Here is a 23,793-nt window from a genome sequence, read left to right on the forward strand (position 1 = left end):
AATTAAAAGGAAAAGACAAGCTAAGTTTATGTTTGGGGGAATCTTGTAGCCGATCCACAGAGTTTCTAGTAGTTTTCCTTAAAAAAAACACTTAAAAATTTACAAAAAAAATGGCATTGATTAGCGGGGCGTAGCGGGGCGGGGCGGGGCGGGGCGGGGACAACTCCATCCCCTTCCCCTTCCCCTCCCCGCACCGGGGAATTTTTATATTCCCCTTCCTCTTCCCCTTCCCCTTTCAAATCGGGGAATCCCCTCCCCAAACGGGGCGGGGCGGGGCGGATCCCCTCTTTTTCGGGTGAAATTGCCAGCCCTAACAAATACCTTTCCTCATTCTTAATGTGGAAAAAGGCGACTTACCTGTCATTAGCCTTCGCCCGCCTGCTCCAATTGGAGGAAGTGATAGGACCCTGAAAGATGTTATGTGTCATGCATTGTTTCTATAATTTATCACTAGTTCTGCTTAAAACTATACTGTAAGTGCTTAACCTTCTTTGCTCATGCATAGCTACACACATTTCTCTGGTAAAATAATAACGTGGAAACCTGTAAGCTGAATACTCGAATGTCAGTACATATCATACCCTTCCCTTATTTTCTCCTACTGCATTGAAGAAGCAAAAAGTGAATAAAATGCCAAGGAAACTGAAGATCAAATGCTTGTTAGCAACACAAGTAACACTTCGTGCGCTCGGTTAGCAACACAAGTAACAGTTTTGTAGCTCCAAAATCAAACCCTCCTTCCGTTTTTCCAATGAAAGAAAAAATCAAGCTCTCCATCCATGAAAGAGCCATGTGCAGAATGACCAGTTCATATGAAAAACTGCTTTGCTTACAGTGAAATTGGGTATCCCCTAAAATGAAGCTGAAACCAACCAAAACCCATAAACATAATATGAAGAAGCAAAGACCCAAACCTATATATTCCATCTTACAGAAATAAATTTACATTTAACACAAAATCATATTGGAAGGCAACACCCAGTTAATTATCAAACACCCAAAAGAGGATCACGAGCATGATCACGAACCAAAGCAATTTCAGCAAAGCCCAGAATTGTTTACCATCCAGTGATTCGCAAATTGATATTATAGTAAGAGTTAGAAGGAGTCATATTGTTGCCGCTCTTCCTGTATAGAGCGGAAAATCCTTGCCGCAGACTCAGTAGCAGACCTTGCATTGTGTGGAACAACCTTAATCACACGGTTCTGCTGGTCGCTACTGTGAGACTTAAGAGTCCGGTTCGAACCTTCTGTGGTAGCTGGAGCCACAGGGAAAAGAGGCAGGGCGTCCCTTCCATCTGGAACATGACCTGCCCCTAATTGTACCCTCTCGGAGGGACTACTTGCTGTGCTCCCTTGCAATTCACTGTCTTTCGATGTTGGAAACCTCAACCGACAGGAGAAAGCTTCGCTCTTTTGATTCGAAATGTTACACGAGCTTCGAGAGTGCATGTTGAAATTGACCTCTCCAGTTGATAACTGTTCAGCCTTTTTCTGTGACTTCACCTGCTCAACACCAGAGGCAGAGATAACTGGGTTCATGGCTGGTAGCCCATAAGGAGAGAAATAGTTTTGAGCAACTGAGGGAGCACTGGACATAACCCCTATCCCTGGTTGTTGGTGAGTAGCGGGCACCCCGTACGCCGGAGCCATGAAATCTCCCGATACCGGGGGGATATTAAGAGGACTGCAACCTCCATAAACTGGCGCTACAAAACCTGTGTTTGGTGGACAGGGCCCTGTAAATGGCTTGTAAACAAGTCCTTCTGAAGGGGAAATTATAGGGACCAGCCATTGATTCCCGGGAGGAGGGAAGCACCAAGCTCCCGCCTTGTTATCAGCAGGGATGGGTGCTGCGGGTGCATTTCCAGAATAAGACCCATAACCTGAAAATTGACTAGCATGACCTTTGTTCACATCATCATCAAGAGAAGGAATAAGGAGATTTCCCACCGCATTCTCAGTTGGGCATTCGGTGTACTGGCTAGGTTTCTGAGAGTCATCCTTCTGCTTAACAGCCTGTGTTTGAGATTTTATGTACTCTGAAGACAGCGGCTTGGCAGGTACCTTTGGAGGTTTCCTTAAATAAGAATAATCTTCATGTAACAGATGTGGTGAACCCGCAATCAATTTCTGAACCTGTTTGAAGATAATGTCTATTATTAAGATTGATATCTCCTCGCTCTAAATAATGTCAAATGAAAAGATTATACATTCCATTTCAGAAAGTATCTGTATAATTGGGACAAGTCCAGCTTACCTTTATCAATCTATGCAACTCGAATACCTGCACCGCAAAAGCCCTCTGTTGACTGCAAGCAGGAAAAAGAAACAGGATGAAATGCTTACACTAAATTCTTCAAGATCATTAAAGCAGAAAAAGTCAGAAACCATGATAAAATGATCTACTGAGCAATTAACGGGCAAGTGAAATGCAAGTGCGGGGATATGGGAATTTACTGCTTTTCTGCTATAACTAAAAAAAGTAAAAAAACCCTGTGGGACATCTAGGCCATACGAGAATTATGGTTACCTGTCATACTGATGTCATGCTTGTAATTTCTTGTTTGAGCATACATAAGGATGATTTCTGGGATTACTGGGGTCAGATTTCACACCCCGTGAATTCTATACTACCTCAACCCCCACGACTTGGGCGGTCTTTTATGAGTAGTTTTTCTCTCCTTTTACTTTAACGTGGTATACGAGCCAAGATTCATAAGGAATCAAACTTATGTTTCGGTCCGTACTTCAGTTCCCATGGAAGTGGAAGTTTATGAAAGGCCGTGAAAATCTTTTAAAAATCATGGAAGTTCATGGAGGTCCATGGAACTGATGAAATTTTAAGATGAAACCGCATAAAAGGCTAGAATAAGCATAAATATACACAAATTATCATAGAAGCAAGGAAACCATTCATAATGGTTTAACAAGGTCAACCACCTAGTGACATGCGTTGGAACAGTATGGCTCATTCTAAACATAGATATTTCACATGTTTCGACAGTTGATGACCGTGTTATTACTTTACTTTTCAACTTAATCATCTTATTAATATAATGGGCAGTAATAATTCATGCATATACAGGGTATTATGATTACGTTGGCACAGAAAGGAATCAATTGGTTCGGACTTTGATCCCCACCAAAGCTGACACGTTTTGGCCAAAGTTTAAAACCATGTCCATAAGTGCGTTGGTCTGAATTTTGTGTTTTCTCCTTGAAAACCCTAGACATGATCTTTATTCCTCTCCTCTTTCTTGTAATCGCTTGTGCACAAGATATCCATGGGGTTCTTTGTGTTTATGTTCCCTAGTGTATAACATTGACGGTATTCATCTTTAGTACAATTATGATGTTCTTTGACGCAATAAAAAACGTATAGAAAACAGTAAATGATGTGTATTCTTTGGATGAAAATATCTCACTTATGCATGAGCTGTTTGAGAACATATTCGTGTTTCAACAAGGAAACAAGAGTTTGAGAATCACAATACTTTTTGTGGTATGTGGGAAGAGTTGAAAGTGTAACAACCTCTTACATCTAACGTGGAGCTACAGAAAAGGCGGTGCTATGTTGCTCAGTTTTTTTATGGATTAGGTCTCGAATATCATTCAATTCATGGGCAGATATTGGTTAATAGCTTCCTTATTTAATAGACTTTACTCGTGACTAGCATGCTGAGATTCCTGAGCCCTCTTTATATATGTTGGAGAGGAGTCTACCTGACATCTTCGACGTACAGAGATGATGGTAGCAGAGGACACCAAAAAAAAGTAAACACCCCACAGTGTCCTAGTAGTAACCTAGCACAAACTAACTAATAATCTAACAATCTCTTAAACTCTGGACAATTTGTGCTCTGGAATTCGGATCCATCTGGATCAAAGCTAGGACATCCGTTATCAAAACAAATGGAGGTGATGGAAGGCTGCTAATGCCTCCGTTTACGTTGTCATACTCAAAATTCTGGCTTGATGTCCTCATCACTGGTCCTTCATCGAACGACCAAGATTGTAAAAAGAAAATGTGACAATGGATGTTCCTATCTAAGACCTCGAGAGGATTTTTTTTATTTTTTTTATTTATTTTTATTACAAAAAGCGATTTGGAGATCCATTGATTAGAATGGAAAACTAAGCAAACAAAAGACATTTTTAATCCAAGAGTGCTATCTATTGCCAAACTCTATTCGACCCATAAGATAGTCTAAAGTAGCTGCACTCTATCATACGCTTTTTCCATATCAACTGTGCAAGTCACGCCCTTGATAGAATTCTGAACATAAAATTATACAATCCTGTTAGCAACCAACACATTATTCAGAATCTATCTGCCTTCGATGAAAGCACTTTTGATTAATTGAGATAACTCAGTTCAAAATCTTTTGAACCCGATCAGTGAGGGCTTTCGACAATAACTTGTAAATGCAGCCGACCATGCTAATAGAATGGAAAGCAAACAACTTATCTACCCCATCCTTATTGGGAATGAGAGCGACAAAAGTAACTCCCCGTGCCTTTGTCCAACTCCAAGGACTCCTGAAAATTCTTAAAAAATCCATTAAATCTTCGTTCACCGAATCCCAGGATAATTGAAAGAATGCAAGGCATCACCATCCAGCCCAGAGCCCAGTTCCTTTTCAAAGAGAAATGGTCATAATTCCATACTTCCTCTTCAGAGAGAAAGCTTCTCAAGCATTACACTATCCCTTATGTCAAGCTGATCAAAGTCAATACCGTATGGCGTAGGGAATCAAGATCCCTCAAAGGAATACACAGACTTGTAAAATCTCACAATCTCATCAACAATAGCCACTTGGTAGTGTACCTGGACTAATCAATGATAAGAGAAAGAATTCAATTACCTCTTTTTCTGGCACTAGTTATACCATGAAAGTAAGCGGTATTTTTATCGCCATCTTTAAGCCACTTGCATCAAGTTCTTGCTTCGAGTAAACCTCTTCCAGCAAGATCAATCTGTTGTATTCTTCCATGCTTTTCCCCCTCTCCTTCGCTTCATTGTCCAAAAAGGGGAGCCTCATCCTCCGTATTATCTATCTCCTAAATTATCTTGAGAAGCTCCGCTTTTCTTTAACTAATTTTGCATTTTCCCTTTCGGTGTCATTTTCTTTACTTGTCTTCGACATATCGAAGTTTTCTGCCTAGTCCTACATTGTCCAGATAGAAAATTCCAGCCTCCATCCACCACTCTACCGGATTATCCTTCATCTTCGGTTATTCTACCCATGCAATCTCCGAAAAAAGATGGACCCCAGGACACCATTCTCGAATCCAGAAGAATAGGACAGTGATCAGAAAAAAAGTTTAGGCAATGCAATTTGGTATGAGTTGGGATATACGGAAGTCCATTGGGGACATACAAGGAAACAGTCCAACCTACATCTACCATAACTTCTGGCCCAAGTGAAGCGAGCCCCAACCAAAGGAAGATCCAGTAATTCATTTTTTTAACGAATTCCGAGAAGGAGATAATTTTGGGACTTCAGAGTGGCCGGGTGGGTGGCTCTGGAAATGTCTTTGACTCTTCAACAGGGACTTCAGAGTGACCAGGTTTTTGAATTCCAAAGTTAGTCGTGAAGAAATAAGGAACTTTTAGTCTTAAAAAGTTTTACAATATAATTTTTTCATCTTTGCCACAGGAAGTTTGTGGGCCCCAGTTGTAGGTCCAAATAAACTAGTTTTGGGCCTATCGATAGAAGGGACCAATAAATGAATGGTTTAGATCATGGATATAGGTGGGCGCCACTGTACTTGCCTAGTTTGTTTATTTTCCATGAGAAGTGCATTTCAGTTATTTTATAAGATAAAGGCGTTTTGGTCTTTTTTGAGATAAGGTCATTTTAGTTATTTTCCATGAGTATTTTGGTCATTTTCCATGAAATAAGGGCAATTTGGTTATTTTCCATGACATAAGAGTATTGCATTTTTTTCCTTTCGTAGGAATTATTTTTTTTTAGACAGCTGTGAGGCCATCCATGATGTACAACTCAGACTGTTGGGCCACCAAGAAGCAGCATGTGCATAAGATGAGTGTAGAGAAGATGCGAATGCTTCGATGGATGTGCAGCCACCTTAGTTATCAATTCTGTTCTGTTCCGGCCGGAATGGACCAGAATTCCGGTTCCGGCTTGGAATCCGGAACGGTTTGGGCATATTTTCCGTTCCAACCAGAATTCCGGTCCATTCCAGCAGAATGCCCTGTTTCGCCCAGAATCGACTGAAAATGCACAATTTTTTTTTTAAAAATACGACAATGCCATTATAGCCGTTGGGATTGCTTTTTGACCATTTTACCCTCATTTTATGACCATTTTATGGCCGTTGGAATGCACCGGAATGACAGAAATTCCACCGAAATTTCGAGAAAGGGGATTTGCGTGACCGAAAAGTTTCAACCGGAATGGCCGAAATCCCACCCGAATTCCGTTTCAGTGGCCAAAACAGAATGGCCACCGGAACGGAATTTACAACTAAGGCAGCCACACAAGGTTAGTTAGAATTAAAAATGAAGATATTTGTAAAAAGGTGGGTATGGCTCCAATTGAGAAGAAGATGAGAGAGCACCACTTAAGAATGTTTAGGCATATCCAACGTAGACCTTTGGTGCTCCAGTGAGAAGAAGTGACTCGTACCAAGTTGATGGAGTAAAAAGAGGTAGGGGCAGACCGAAAACAACTTGGGTAGAAACAGTGAGGAAAGACTTGATGGCTAAGAACATAACAGAGAACATGACCTTGAATAGGAGAGAATGGAGAAAATGATCCATGTAGACGAACCCAACTAGTGTTAGGATTAGACTTAGTCAATTTGAGCCGCGTAGATTCTTTCACCTTCTTCATGAAATTTTTTCTAAAGGATTCATTAGCCGACCCCAACTAGTTTGGGACAAAGGCTTAGTCGAGTTGAGTTAGAGGAATTCTTTGTTTTTTCCTTTTTTTTCCATTTTCCACATTTTTATGATATAAGGGTATTTTGGTCATTTTATGAGATAATGGCATTTTGGTCATTTTTGTGACATATCAGCCTTTTAGATTTTTTTTCCTTATTTTGGATTTTCCCCATTTTTCCATGTTTTCGTGTTTTTTCTTATTTTTCCATGAAACAAGGGCATTTTGGTGATTACATAGCATTTTATCCCTATTTTAAGATTTTTCTAATTTTTCCATTTTTTCTCATTTCCCTTTAGATAAGGGTATTTTGGGCAATTTGGTTATTTTCCATGACATAAAGGTATTGCATTGTTCCTTTCGTAGGAATTCTTAGTTTTTTTCCCTTTTTCCATTTTCCCCATTTTTATGACATAAGGGTATTTTGGTCATTTTTCATGAGATAATGGCAGTTTGGTCATTTTTGTGACATGTACCTTTTAGGTTTTTCCCTTATTTTGGATTTTCCCCATTTTTCCATGTTTTCCATGAAATAAGGGCATTTTGGTGATTACATAGCATTTTATCCTTATTTTAGGATTTTTTTCATTTTTCTATTTTTTCTCATTTCCCATTAGATAAGGGTATTTTGGGCATTTTCCATGAGATAAGGGAAATGTAGCCATTTTCCATAACATATGGGTATCTTAAGAGTTTCTCTTTTCTTTTTTTGGACTTTTTCCATTTTTTCTATTTTTTCACATTTTTAAAATTTTCCATGAGATAAGGGTATTCTGGTTATTTTCAACGAGATAAGGGCATTCTAGTCATTTCCCATAACACAAGGGTGTTTTAGAATGCTTAGGATCAACCCCCTGTCAAATGAATGCTTAGGATCAACCCCCTCCCCCCCCCCTCCCAAATGTGGCCCCATCCCTGTTTATCTGCGCTCGAGCACAGGAACCCTTTTCTCATATATATATATATATATATATATATATATATATATATATATATATATATATATATATATAAGGAAAATGATTGTGAGCTTGAAGCTCATATAGCTTATATGAGCTTGAGGGCCCAAACACATGGGTCCCACATTTTTTGTGGTGATCCAAACCATTCATTTGCAAGGCCCCATCATACATAGGGTGTGCACAAAAAATTAGCTCCATTGGATCATCCTAACCCCTCCAAAATCGAAGGCAAAATGGGCAAATTTGTGGCAAACGATGTCTGTCCATTTTGCCCTCCACTTTTGGATGGGTTAGGATGATCCTATGGAGCTGATTTTTTGTACACACGCTATCTATGTAAGGGCCTTTCAAATGAATGCTTTGGATCATCCTAAAAATGTGGGCCCACATGTGTTTGGACCCTCAAGCTCATATAAGCTATATGCATTTTCCTATATATATATATATATATATATATATATATATATATATATAGAGAGAGAGAGAGAGAGACACTAGTATTCTTGGCCCATGCTATGCATGGTGTAAATGATAGACCCCACTCAATCAAAATATGAGGTGCAAAAATGGAGGGACCCACCCATAAAATGATGAATTGTGAAATGGTGGGCCCCATGCCATAAAATGATGATGTGCAAAATGGTGGGCCCTACTCTATCCATGAGTTGGATCTAGATGGTGAGCTCCACCGCATCAAAATATGGTGTAAAATGGTGGGCCCCAACCTAATACATGGGTTTGGGTGGAGATGGTGGGACCCAACCATAAAAATATGACGTGTCAAACGGTGGGCCTAATGCCATAAAAATAAGGTGAAAATTGTGGGACCAACCCTAGGCATGGTTTGGGTGGAGATGATGGCACATCCCATCAAAACATGGGTAAAATGGTAGCCCCATCCATGCAATTGATCAGGTAAAAACAACTATAAAAATTCACAATGCCTCATTGCTGAGAAAAGTTAAGGGCATTTTGGCCATTTGATTCCAGTGACATTTTCGTCAACCTCACCAATAGTGATCAAACAGCAAATGACAAAGTGCTAAGTGACAGTAACCCCACTGTTTTACCTCTCCATTTGTACTCCCATCTACCTGGTATTAGTTTTACCCCTCCATGTGTCCTCCTATCTACCGGATTTTAAAATGTGTAATACACATCTCTTGTATAAAACCAATCTTATTAGAGGAAATATTATTTCCAGAAAAAACTTTTTCTTGAAAAAGGCGAATGAGACTTAAAAAGTAACATACTTAGTATATATTATAAACATATAGACACACTATATATATATATATGAGAAAAGTGTTGGTGCGCTTAAGTTGTTATAACGCCTCCCATTGGTGCGCTTTAGGAGGACCCAACAAGACCCAAACATTTAAACGAATGGGATGAGTTATGACAACTTAAGCGCACTAAAAAAATGGTGCGCTTAAGCGCACCAACAGTTCTCTCTCTCTCTCTCTCTCTCTCTCTCTCTCTCTCTATATATATATATATATATATATATATATATATATATATATATATATATATATATATGAGAAAACGGTTCCTACACATATGTGTAGATAAGCTATCTACACACTAGCTTAAAATACAGTGGGGGCCACCTTATTTGGGTAATCCAAACCATTCATTTTTAAGGCCCTCACATAGATAGGGTGTCCACAAAAAATCAGATCCATAGGATCATCCTAACCATTCGAACTTTGGAGGCAAAAAATGAACTAATTTGTGAAGGTTTAAAGACATCCATTTTGCCTCCACAAATCGTAGGGTTGGGATGATCCTATGGATCTGATTTTTTGTAGACAACCTATCTATGTGAGGGCCTTTAAAATGGATGGCATGGATCACCCAAACAATGTGGGCCCCCACTGTATTTTAAGCTAGTGTGTAGAGAACTCTCTACACATGTGTAGGAACCGTTTTCTCTCTCTCTCTCTCTCTCTCTCTATATATATATATATATATATATATATATATATATATATATATATATATATATATATATATATCAGGCAAAGGTTTCTGAGGTATCGCGCAGCCTGAGCAGCCCTCTAAATACACCATCTCCCATAGTTGTTTGACTCATCAAACCCATTCATTCTATAGGTTATAGTTAGGATTATAGGTTATGGTTATGGTTATGATTATGATTTGGGAGTAAATACACCATCTCCCATAGTTGTTTGACTCATCCAACCCTTCATTCTATAGGTTATAGTTAGGATTATAGGTTATGGTTATGGTTATGATTTGGGAGGTTTAAAATGGATAGCTAGAAATTAGGCTCCTATAGATCGAATGGTTAGGATTATGGTATGGAGATGGTTTGTCAGGAACACCCTATCTGTGTGAGGTGCTATAGAATGAATGGGTAGGATGAGTCAAACAACATGGAGATGGTGTGTTTATAGTGGCTTGCTCAGAAACCTCGCCCCCCCTATATATATATATATATATATATATATATATATATATATATATATATATATATATATATATATAGGGCTGTATTTATCTGGTCTGTCAGCCAAAAACGAGGTGAGCCCACATTATTTGGGTGATCCAAACCATTCATGTGATGGGCCTTGACATACGTAGGGTGTGCCAAAAAAAAAAAAAACAGCTCCATAGGATCATCCTAACACTTCAATTTGTAGAGGTTAAATGGACAGGTATAGACCTTGACAATTTAACCTCCACAAATCTATGGGTTAGGATGATCCTATGGAGCTGCTTTTTGAGCATATATCAGGGCTCACAAATGAATGTTCTCCATCACGCAAACAACGTGGGCCCCACTCTGTTTCTGATCGATGAACGGAAAAAGTTATCTGGTCGATCGATCAGAAACGCTTCTCTATATATATATATATATATATATATATAGACAGAGAGAGAGGTGTTGGTGCGCTTAAGTGGTTATAGCGCCTCATTCGTTTAAATGTTTGGGCCCCACATACTGGAACCAATGGGAGGCGTTATAACCACTTAAGCGCACCAAAAAAATGGGATTTTCCTTATATATATATTTTTGTGTGTGTGTGTGTGTGTGTGTGTGTGTGTGTGTGAGAGAGAGAGAGAGAGAGAGAGAGAGAGAGAGGAAATAGTTCCTGTGCTCGAGGGCAGGAAACATGGTGGGCCCACATTTTTTGGGTGATCCTAAGCATTCATTTGAAAGGCCCCATCATGTATGGGGTGTGTACCAAAATCAGCCCCAATGGATCAACCTAACCCTTCCATTTGTGGGGTGAAAATGGGCAGATTTGTGGACAAACAGTATACGTCCATTTTCTTACCCACAAATGGACACCCTAAGATGATCCAATGGAGCTGAGTTTTGGTAAACACGCCATCCATGATGGGGCCTTTCAAATGAATGCTTAGGATCACCCAAAAAATGTGGGCCCACCTAATGTTACATGGAACGCGGTTCGTTCCAGTACGTGGTATGGGAACTGATATAGGATATGATGGTAGCCTGGTACGCGGTACGATGAGGGTATGCAATGTTGGTTCGCTATTCGGGGTCGCGGTCTGTTTGGAGCGCTAATTCAGACTCACACTCTCTACGGGTGCGCACGCGCGCGCGCCCACACACACACACACACACACACACACACACATATATATATATATATATATATATATATATAGAGAGAGAGAGAGAGAGAGAGAAGGGTTCCTGAGGTGGTGCTAGCGCCACCTTATATGAGGTGGCGCTCACAAAACATAGGGGGCCCACTTTGTTTGGATGATCCAAAGCATTCATTTGATAGGCCCCACATAGATAGGGTGCCCACAAAGAATCAACTTCATAGGATTATCCTAACCCTTCCATTTGTGGAGGTTAAAATGGATGGGTATAAACCTCCATAAATCTAAACCTCCACAAATGGAAGGGTTAGGATGATCCTATGGACCTGATTTTTTGTGGGCACCCTATCTATGTGGGGGCCTATCAAATGAATGCTTTGGATCATCCAAACAAAGTGGCCCCCCTATGTTTTGTGAGCGCCACCTCATATAAGCTAGCGCTAACGCCACCTCAAGAATTGTTTACTCATATATATATATATATATATATATATATATATATATATATATATATATATGAGAAAACTGTTGGTGAGCTTAAGCGCACCATTTTTTTGGTGAGCTTAAGTTGTTATAACGCCTCCCATTGGTGCACTTGAGCGGGACCCAGCGGGACCCAAACATTTAAACGAATGGGAGGCGTTATCACAACTTAAGCACACCAAAAAAATGGTGAGCTTAAGCGCCCCAACAGTTTTCTTATATATATATATATATATATATATATATATATAATTTCATATATTTTTACAAGAATATCATTCCATAGTACACACTACGTACATTTAATACACAAAATATAAAAACCTCATTTATGTCTTACATATTTTTTCAAAAGAAAAGTTCACGTTGAAATATATGAATATCCTTCCATGGTCCATACTACATCCATTTAATAAATAAAATATAAAAACCTCATGTATGCCTTATATTTTTGTTTCAAAAAGAAAGTTCTAGTTCCAATCCAACCCAAAATATATAAAATTTGTAGCTCTCTCTCCATCTCTCCCTTAGTCTATATGCATCTCTCTTTCTCTCCTGCGGGTCGTCATTTTTTGCGATCCGGGTCGCTAGCGAACCACGTTTGGGATCGTGCGACCTCGTATCGTCGGTCAGAGGGCGAATGGTTAATCTTGTAACTATGGGCCCACCCTTGTTTCCTGCACTCGAGCGCAGATAAGCTATCTGAGCACGAGCGTAGGAACTGTTTACTCTGTGTGTGCGTGTGCGTGTGCGTGTGTGTGTGTGCGCGCGCGCGCGCACACACACAATAAGAGACCATGCACAACAAGAATGCAGCAGAGAGAAGAATTGTCAATTCAAAGTGATGTATTTTATTTTTATTTTATCTTATGCATTTAAATGTTATTGTTTCTAGGTAACCTTATAATTATGTATTGTAATGTGGTAAGAGTGCATTTTAGTTTTATTGTTTCTACGTAATATTGTAATTATGTATTGTAATATATTAAGTGTTCCATGTGTCCAACTCTCATGAAATGACGAGGACCATCCTAGGGACTATATTCTAATTTTTTTTGCTTGGATTGCAGGAATTTTCTGAAAAAGTTTGGAAAGGAAAAATAGTAGTAAAAGTACGTACATTTTTACAAACTAAAAAAGATGATTTGAACCCTCTATTCAATATTCAATTTTCACTCAGAGGAAACTTTAATTTAAGATAATATCCCTCTAAATTAATCACAATCATATCATTTCTCTCTAAATCATGAAAGGAAAAAATTTCTCAAGAAAAAAATTCCGCCAAAAATTTTCTTGCAATCCCAAGATACCATAGTCTTTTCCCATCAAAATCACTTAAGTTTTCTTTTTTAAGTTGTAAGTGTTTTAAATAGACCCCACACATGTTACAAAGTTTTAAGTGGGGAGAATCTTTAAGTCATTAGAGGGTATTTTAGTCCAAAAGTGTTCGATTTATTTTAAGGTTTTAGAATTTTCTAGTCTCTTTCTTTTCTATATATATATATATGTAGTCTCATGGCACTTTCTTGGGTACTACGCGATGATAGAATGAAAGATTTGAGCTTCTTATCATGTCTCTTTCTACCCCTAAAATCGTATCTTCTTTCTTTTATCTTCTCCTTCTGTCCTCTTCGCCTCATCTCCTCGGTTGGATTATACGCCGACCCCCTGCCCCCCCCCGAAAATCGTATCTTCTTGCTTTTTATCTTCCCCTTCGATCCTCTCCCCCTCATCTCCTCGGTTGGATTAGACTCCCCCCCCCCCCCCCCCCCCCAGACTCATTTTGGTTCCCTTTTTTTTTCCCATTTTTCCTCCACCCTTCTCGGTTGGGTTCATAAACCACTCCAAATTTCAATTCCTATCACCATTCTTTCTTTATCTTGATCTTTTTTGTTCTTGACCCTTGATTATCTATTCTTTCTCTTTCTCTTAATTGTCATGACCTCACATCAATTTGGTATCAGAGCCTAAGTTCAAATGGTTACTTAGGATAATAGAAATATGATACAAAGATCCCAACCCATGAATCATAATCAATACTCTAAGAGGTTAGAGACACTTGGAGTTAATGAACAAGAATGTCTTGATTGGGTAGAAGCTTTGGAGAATTACTTATGGCAGCATAATCCGGGCGATAAATGAATGATTTGCACTACGATGACAACTTTGTCCAGGGGGCCTTTAGAGGGGTGGCTAACATTGAAGCAGAACGACGTGTAACGGACAGACAACTTGTAATTCGTTGGAGTGACCTGGGGGACCTATTTTTTTAAAAGTTTACACCGTAGACTTTTTAGGAATGTAAACTACTACGAGCTAGAACGATTCGAGAGGAGGAAGCCAAGAAAGCCAAAGCTTGTACGATGAAATTATTCGCTTGTCTACGGATCCAGAAAACTTGGCAAATGTACTAAGCCAAGCAAGTGTAAGAGACAAGTCACTTTAGCCTCCAGGCTTGTATACGAGGATTGATAGAGCAAAAAGTACTCAAAGTCAAGCGACAGAAGAGAGTTGCACTCGTTATCAAACAAAAATCTCGACAGGGCCTAACTTGCTCACGTTACTTAAGAATTCTGAAAGCAGCCGTCATCATTCAGAGTTGGTTCCGTCAGAAGTTAGCCCTTGAACAATATATGAGGATAAAAAGGACAACACCCATCATCCAGCACGTTTGAAAGAGATAAGTCGTTCAACATAATCAACATGAGCTCCAAATATCGCCAACAAAATCACCGGTTGTAGCGTTTAGATCCTTACCGAATTTTTAGTAATTAATCGAGACTACAAAAGCGAGCATTTACATATCTAAGGAAATGGAAGAATCCAAGTTTTTTTCTAAGTTATCCCAATACAAGAGTACATCGGATCGCATTAATTTAAACTGACAACACAATTCCCCAAAACATCTTCTCCGTTTGAAATTCTTAGTCTGCTGGAGAAAGGCGTTATTTATATTTTATACTTTAACACTCCCCCGCACGTGTGGCCCACTTGGCAAACACATGGCACATGTGGTCCCACTTTGGGCCGACCATTACATGTGGATTTTTGCTATCTGGGAGGTTTGAACTCGAGACTTTTGGCTCTAATACCATGTTAACTTACCAACTTCTTGAAAAGCTTAAGCTGTTGGAGAAAGGCGTTATTTATCTTTTATACTTTAATAGGGATTATAAGTTGACCCTCCCTTATCCTTCACCCTTCTTACATCATTTTCTCCATCTCCTGTTTTCTTCTCATATCTTTCTTTCTAGTCTAATTTCTCTTTTCCATTTTTTCCCATTTCCTTCTTCAACCCTCTCAATTGGGTTCATAAATGACTCTTATTTTCTACTCCTATCACACTTCTTTCTTGATCTTTCTTGATCATAATCTTTATTGTTTTTTTTATACAATAATATTTATTGTTCTTGATCTTGATTAACTACTCTCTCTCTCTGTCTCTCTCATCATGGCTTTTCCATTTTTCCCATTTCCTTCTTCAACCTTTCCGATCGAGTTCATAAATGACTCCTATTTTCTACTCCTACATGCTTCTTTCTTGATATTTCTTGATCATAATCTTTATTGTTTTTTTATATAATAATCTTTATTGTTCTTGATCTTGATTATCTACTCTCTCTCTCTCTCTCTCTCTCTCATTCACATAATTAAAGGAGAGCGCTTCGATAGTTCCACTCAAGTCTCTTCTCTTGCGAAGTGTCACCCAAGTTGTTATACCCATCTCTCCACTTCTCTTGGCATGTGCCAACCAAGCAGGTATACCACATCTCCCATCTTCTCTTGCCAAGTGTCATCCAATTAGTTATATCACATCTCTTCTCTTATCATATGTCACCCAAGTAGTTATATGCATCTCTCATCTTCTATTGCCACATGTCATCCAAGTAGCTATACCTATCTCTTTTCTTCTCTTGCTATGTGTCACCCAAGTAGTTATATCCATCCCTCATCTTCTCTTGCCATGTGTCACCCAAGTAGTTATACTAATCTCTCATCTTGTCTTGCCATGTGTTACCTAGTTAGTTGTACCCATCTCTTTCCTTCTGTTAAAGGAGTGTACTACGTATATTATTTTGGCAATGAAAAAAAAGGATTAATGATTAAAAGAAGTGAAGCATTTACTTTTGCATGGATGTGACTTCCATTGTTCTTAGACATGAGTGTGATGCTCATGATCTAGCTTGGTGTGATGCCTTTGGTCAGTTAGTGGTGTGATGCCCTAACTCCTATCTTTTCTTTTTTGTACGTTTTCATTTTTTTTTTAACGATCGCCAATTTTATTGCAAAAAGGGACCGAGATGGTCAGGATACAAAAAAGAAAAGAAACAAAATAAAGGGGAAGCTAGGAGCTAGAATAGAAATACAAGATCATGGAGGAAGATAGTCAAGCATAGCCAAAGCTTCTTTAAACACCCCTTCTCTAGCAAGGCTATCCGCCACCTTATTAGCCGAGCGACGAACGTGCTTGAACACGAACAAAGAAGATCCCACCCAATCAAACATCTCGTCGAGAAAACTATCAAATCTCCAAGGATGATTTTGAGAACCTTGAAGCCACCTTATAACGTTCAGAGCAAGGTTGCCAGAGCGGGAATTGAAGGCTCCCGGAATGGCGGAAGCGGGAATCGTGAAGTCACCGGAGAGTCACTGGAGATTCGCCGGGGAGTCGCCGAAAATCGTTGGGGAGTTTGAAATCGCCGGGGAATCTCAAAGGAATCGCCGAAAAATCGCATTTCACATAACATTAAACAGCGATTCCCAAAAGTGGGAATCGCGTTTCTGAGGAATTATAAACCATGATTCCCAAAAGTGGGAATCGGGTTTCAGGCGAATCTGAACCGGGATGCCCAGTTTTTGGGGATTTGAGAAGATTCCCGTTTCGAATTCGTGAACCGGGGAATCGTGGTTCCCCACTCCCAAGGAAGAATCCTGCTTTCTTAGTTCAGAGAGTCCCCTCCAACCACCACATTATCCACTCTGCACGCACCTTAGCCTCTGTCGCATCTGCCTCCCCCAATGGGGTCCGCAAAGGCCCAAATCACTTCCCCTAGATTTAATTATCTTCTTCATTTCAAATCTCTCTACTCTCCAATCTATTCATCCCTTCTTGTTGTTTAAAATTCCTCCCCACCTCTCTACATGAGTTTAGTATCACAGCAAAACCTGGGTTCGACATTATGCAGTAAGATTCTGATTCGGAGGATGACATCTGTTCAAAATAATGAAGTTTATTTTTATTTTATTTTTGAAAAAATGACAAATATATTCATACTATGCATTACAACCAGAAGGGACCAGGAGTCCCCCTGAATACAAAATATAAAAGGCAAAGAAACAAATTCTAAGAGGTGCTCACATAGCATCCGAATCAACTAAACACTTCACCAAGGACCTTCATTATCCACACCTAACCATTCATGAGTCAAACCAAAGACTCATTTACCATGGCACGGTGAAGACTATCAAAGGGATAAATCCTTCGAGCAGGGAAGGACCAAGATCCCACAGCACACTCAAATAATTCCACTACCGCCCAAATCCATCAATTAAAGTCAAGAAATCGAGAAATGAAGGGATAAAAACTTTCCAACTTCCTCCTTCCAAACCCTTCCAAAAACAAATTTCCCACCAAGCCAACCCCCAAGAATCTGCCATAAACTATTTACAACCTAAGGAATCCCCCTCATTTCTTCAGAGCTTTGAGCTCCCTACTACCCCTGCCCAACATCTTCAAGACACCCTTCGTTTCTCGTTTTCAACCGCATCTCGTTTCTCTATATCGAGGAGCACCTCCTTCGTCTTCTCTACATTTTCCTCAAAACCAATTCCCAGAGCCCTAACCATTTTTTGACATCTCGAAAAATTCCTCCAAGATTGCCTGCTTCTCCTTTTCAAGACACCCTTTAATCTTTCCACTGAGATCTATATCCATAGAATCTCTAAACTGGCCGGTCTCTCGTGATAGGCCCTCACTGGCCTCATCCTCCCAATCCTCTTCTAATTCCGACCCCTCATCCAAGTCTTTCTTCTCTTCCGCCAGAGCTTTTTTGAAGTGGGGGAGCTAATAAAGGACACAGATTTCCTCCAGAGATTTCTTACCAGTGAAGGCTTCTAGCTCCTTTTCCTTGTCTTTGGCTTCTTCTTGGAGTCTCTTCCACTGAAGTTCTAAGAAAGCCTGCGCGACTTCCCCTCTTGAGACTGATTGTTTCTGCTTCCTCCTTTTGCCCTGACCGTGTCTTTTGAAGGACATTTTTTCCTCCACGCCTAATCCTTTCTCCATCGTAAGCTTTCCTTCTACCAGTGTGATCGAATCTCTTTCCTTCAGTAGAGGAACTGGAATACCATCCATATTAAAGTTTTTTAAAAGATCAAGAAGGGTAGAAACCAATTTCCTTTTATTTATTTATTTCGTGTCTGCTATAACGCTTACTCTCCCTCTTTTTATCTAGGAATGGACCGACTTCTGAGTGCTTTGAGTAATTATTATTCTCGATTCCATAACCGTGATGCATGTTGGAGGCGAAGTTAGTACGAAACCTTTTCGTATACTTCTTAATATAGTTCCCACGTCTTCCAGTAGCGGGACGTGAAGCAAAAGATAAGTGGCTTCCTTTTCGAAGATCCATATGATGGTCATCATTTTCAATGCCAAGGGAATTGACAGCCTTATCTTGCCTTGGGACCCGAAGAGGGATACTGCCGATTTTTCTACCTTGTTTTGTCTCCCCTCTTCTTTGGGTATCCGTTCTTGCAGTGCCACGAGTAGAGTCATTTAATGCCCTATGTCGCGTCATCTCAAATAGCATGACCTTCTTTTGCAACAGTCGTGCTCTTAGCAAACCGACCAATGAGGATTGAGCCTCGTGAGAATCTAATTCAAATTTAAAATTGGGGTCCAACGGTCCTCCGTCCTTCACCTGAGGGAGAAGTTTTTTACCTTTGCTGACCTCATCAATGGCAGCCCTCTCCTCCGGTACCGGAGTGCCAGTATTAAGCATTACCCTTCCACCTGTATTAAGATCGACCCCCTATTGACTCTCATCATTTTTATACTCATGTCCTCCATTAATGACTTCTACAAGAGGCATGCTTCTAACACGAATTAAATAGCTTTTATTCTCCACCTTCAACTTAATAAATGGTAACACACATTCCAATCTAAGGTAAGAACCTTAGCAGAGGCAAATTCTAAGCAATTATCATGATCCCCTGACAGTTGAACTTGAAGAACCTCACCCATAGATATTGCCTAAAGCTTCTACTGTAGATAGTCCACAAGTGGAGGGAAATATCTTAGAATCTTAGGCAGATCGTTTTTGTTCCATTGTGAAGAGCAGGGTTCCAGGTTTGTAAGGACGCTATATAACCTCCCATTGCGTCTCCACCTTGCTTGAGGACCCATCTAGCTTGTTTCTCCGATTCGAAGCAAAAAAGGATCTCCGATGAGTTGATAACAGGGGATATCCCATGCTTTTCTCGCCCAATGCCAGATCTCTTTAAGCTTCCATGAAGATCCTTTCATACTTACCGCTAAACATTTTTTAAGAATCTTCTTATGTTCTTCTACCTCTTTTCCAGGTATGATAATTTCCGGATATCGTCCAATAGATCCCAGTTCTGGACCCTCCCCCTCCACACCCTTCCCCCTCCATCCATGGTTGATCTCTCCCAAAAGAATGAAGTTTTATTTCTATTTATACAATAACTGAGCTTTCATTTCTAGAGAAGTACGACTCTTTTAGCTTGGAGGTGTGACTCCATCGAGAACCTATTAAGGTTGATGAGATACTCTTCTAATTGGGATTTTACTTGAGCTGCACTGAGACAACGTCACAGAATAGAAGGATCTTTGAAGAATCGATAAATCATTGTTCAAGGATACTTGGAAAATCTGACAAAGTGGTGTGGAAACCTCAGTTTCGAAGGAAATTTTTTGATATGGAGTTGGCGTCCATTGCAAGGTTGTTGGAGATTCTAACAGATACATATACTAAGCAGGATGGCAAAGCGAAGAGGGTATGGATCTGAGATACATTTGGTGAATTCAGAATCAAATTGTTCTATCATCATCTAATGGCTAGCCAGAGGCTCCAAAATAGCTAGTGTGGTCAATTCAGGACCCTCCTCGGGTTGTTAGCTTGGGTGACCTTGCAAGAAAGAATCCTAACGGTTGATTTCTTATGTGAAAGAAAAATACTAATTGTGTAGCATTCCGCTTTATGTATTGACAACGAAGAAACAGTGAACCACATGTTCTTACACTGCAAAGTTGCTAGGAAAGTGAGGGCGAGGGGTAAAATTTTGAGCAGATTTGGCATGGAGTTGGTCTGCCCTACTAATCTTATGGATCTTTTCTTGGACGAACCCTTGTTCCTTGTAAAAGGAAAGAAAAGATACTATGGAACTTAAAATTATTAGCTACTATATGAATGATTTGGAAAGAAAGAAATGCAAGAATCTTTAAAGGATTTGCTAGAAGTGCTTCTTTTATTTTCATAAAAGCAATTGCTTTGACGATCTTATGGGCAAAGTCACTTCCTTGTTTTAAATTCGTATCAACTTACGATTTAATGGGAAAGACGGAAGGAAGTTTGCACCAATACTGAGGGCAAACAAAAAATCATAAAAATCATTCAAGTTTGGGATTCTCCTCCTATGGATTTCCTAAAACTGAACTTTGACGGATCCAATTTTGGGAACCATGGCCCGACTGGAGTTGGAGGTGTATTGAGGAAAGACACGAGAGAAGTTATTTGGGCATTTGCAGGGCCAATTGGAGTTGAAGATGCATCAGAAGCAGAAGTCCAAGTAGTTCATAAAGGACTTAAGCTAGTGGATCGTAATCAACTTTCCAAATTAGTTGTAGAAGGAGACTCAATGTCATATGATGGATTAACCGTTGCATCATAACCCATGGAGGTTTGACAAATACTTTGAAGAGATCAAGGATATAACTGGCAACGTCAATATAGTGTTCCATCATGTTCGACGATCTGCCATCTCGGAGGCAAATAAGCTAGCTAGATTAGGGGTCTCTAAAGAATCACTTGCTTCGTTCGACACCTTTCCGCCTTGATAGTGGTTCATTTTTTAATCTTTGTTTTCTTATGTTTATGTTATTTCCTTTTGTACTCGGCTACCTCGGTCTTTTTTAATAAAAATTTTGGCTATCATTCAAAAAAAAAAAAAAGGATACTTGAAAAATGAATCAAATTTCTCTACACCATGGAGTTGAATTCTTTTACGTGGGAGGAGTATGATGGGGGACCTCCACAACAAGAAAGCAGCTAAGAGAAGACATGTCAATTCAAAGTAGCCTTCTTTATTTTTATTTTATCGTATATATTTTAATTTTATAGTTTTTATGTAGCATTGTAATTATGTGTTGTAATATGGTAAGAGTGTCATATGTCCAACTCTCATTAAAGGAGTATCGATCTCTCATCTTCCCTTGCCAAACATCACCAAAGCATTTATACTCTTTCTTTTTTTTTACGTTTGCCAAGCAGATATACTCATCTCTCCTCTTTTCTTGCTAAACGTCACCAACATTTTATACCCATCTCTCCCCTCTTAAAGAGGGTTCTTTGTATATTATTTTGGCAATTGAAAAAAATGGATGAATAAATAAATTAGGTGAAGCTTCTGCTTTTGCATGGATGCGACTTCCATTACTCTTAGACATGAGTGTGATGCTCATGAATTAGTCATTAGTGTGATGCCTTTGATCAATTAGTGGTGTACGGCCGTAACTCCTTATCCTTTATTTTTTGTAAGTTTTAATTTCTTCTCCAAATCATTATTTCTCTTCTATTTCAAACATTCAATCTCTCTCATTTCCGATTTATTTAGTCCTTGTTGCTTAAAATTCTTTCCAACTAAATCCTAAATCAATATATATATATATATATATATATATATATATATATATATATATATATGTGTGTGTGTGTGTGTGTGTGTGTGTGTGTGTTTAGTGCATGCAAATTTCATTCAAAAGAAAAGGGAAGAGCCAGGGGGTCAACCCAACAGGATACAAAGAGCAAAAGAAAAGATTACAAAAAAGGAGATCAAGAAGCTAAGAAATAAAAAAACTCATTTTTAGCTAAATGTGAAGTCATCTGAAACTCTAATGTGAATTTTACCCCACCCTTCTAATACATCTGAAAGTTTCAACCAATTCCCCCGCCTCGATACACAAGACCGATTCCCCCGCCTCGATACACAAGGCACAATGGTCAACAATCAATATTTTACACTTCCTCAGGAAGTCCACAGTCCACTGTCTGAATCCTGTCTCGGACAGCAGCCCACCTAAATGTGCTAACTCGGGAGGGGGGAGGGGATGGGTTTGATCTTCCACACTTTGCCTCCATTAGAGCACACAAGAAAAGGTACAAGATGAATGTAGAATAATTTGACAGAAAAAACCCCAGTAGAGTCTCAGATCCACACCCTTTTATCCTCCCCAGACAACCTTGTGATATGATATTACATATTATGCATGTATATATGCATACACATTAATGCTTAAAAACTTAGTCACAGATGAGAACTCAGCCAAGGTAAAAGGGACTCAACTCAGGCGAGCCAATGAGTGACACGATCAATTTTTTCCGTAACCCAGGCGAGTCAAAGGAGTTTCAATTGACTTGGTAAGGCAAAACTCAGGCTCAAGCAAGAACTCGGCAAAGGTAAAAGGGATTCGAGGGGGCGAGTCAATGATTGACTCTTTGAATTATCAGTGATTGGCATCACCTGTTATAGTTCCTCATGAGTATGGCCCGCAACTCATATCTACTGCACTTCCTTTGTAGCAAAATCTCCCTATAATTGCATCACTATCTTACACATACATATCAATAATAAACATATATGTGTGTGTACTGTATGTGTGTGTTTATGTGTCTATACATATGTAGATGCCAAAATCTCCCTTCAACACAGAAAAAGAATGTAAACATGACCTAAATTATGACAACAGCAGTTATGTTTATCTTGATGACTTTGTACAATCCATGAATTAGAGCTGACCAATTAGGCTAGAGAACAGGTCAAACAAAAGAAAATTATCTGATAATGAAGAGAGAAAAAAAACAGTTATTGTGCAAATGTGATGAGAAGACTTGAGAACCTGTTCTTTTTGGATGAAGTTGTTTAATATACACAAGATGAAGAGTGGATTCTACCACATTGATATAAAGAGGAAGAAAATTTCAAAACCAAGCACTATGCATGCCATAAGGAGGGGGGGTCAGTCGCGCGGGATTTCGAAGGGTGTGTGAACTCCTCCAAACTGTACGGGACTTGGACTTTGAATGCATTCACATCTAAGCTTTCATGGACATACATGAACTTCAATGGGAACTTCCAAGTCATTCAGGAATCGAAGTTGTGCATTAGTCGTCAAGAAATGCACAATTTTGAAGTCTTGATAGTTTAACATTCAATTTTTTTATTGTTACCTAGACAGTTTATGTGCTCCACTAATGGATCCAAATATTGTGGGACTTGTGATCCCGATTAATGAATCCAAATACCACTGTGGCTTTTGTTGATCCTACTAATGGATCCAAATAAAGGGAGGTTGTGGGTAAGATTAGTGAATAAAAACTCAGATTTTACTCTGATAGTTATTTTTACTCCGCTGGAGTATGCGCATAACAAAATATAACAAGGGAAATGATATCAGCACAACCATGTTTTTATATTTTCACCAATGCATCTTCTCTATTAGTATTTAAAGAGCTGTCAAAAGGTTATTACAGTTCCCAAAAAGGTCTCACACAGCAATTAAAAAAATGACAAGCTCGGTCTGTGCAATTATT

General features: G+C 39.3%; 1 protein-coding gene across 1 annotated transcript in view; it reads right to left on the bottom strand.

The window, feature by feature from the left end:
* Window positions 1-863: 863 nt before the first annotated feature.
* LOC143851152 (ELF3-like protein 2) overlaps window positions 864-23,793 on the bottom strand; it is a 28,308-nt gene continuing 5,378 nt past the window's right edge. The window contains exons 3-4 of the mRNA XM_077360496.1: window positions 2,261-2,312; window positions 864-2,139 (exon numbers count right to left, since the gene is read on the bottom strand). Coding sequence (XP_077216611.1) covers window positions 1,099-2,139; window positions 2,261-2,312 — 1,093 coding nt within the window. The 3' untranslated portion in view covers window positions 864-1,098. The remainder of the gene's footprint in view (window positions 2,140-2,260; window positions 2,313-23,793) is intronic.

This window comes from Tasmannia lanceolata, unplaced genomic scaffold, assembly GCF_043159265.1.
Source record: "Tasmannia lanceolata isolate RefF3 unplaced genomic scaffold, GAP_Taslan_0.1 ptg000003l, whole genome shotgun sequence".
NCBI classification, from domain to species: Eukaryota; Viridiplantae; Streptophyta; class Magnoliopsida; order Canellales; family Winteraceae; genus Tasmannia; species Tasmannia lanceolata.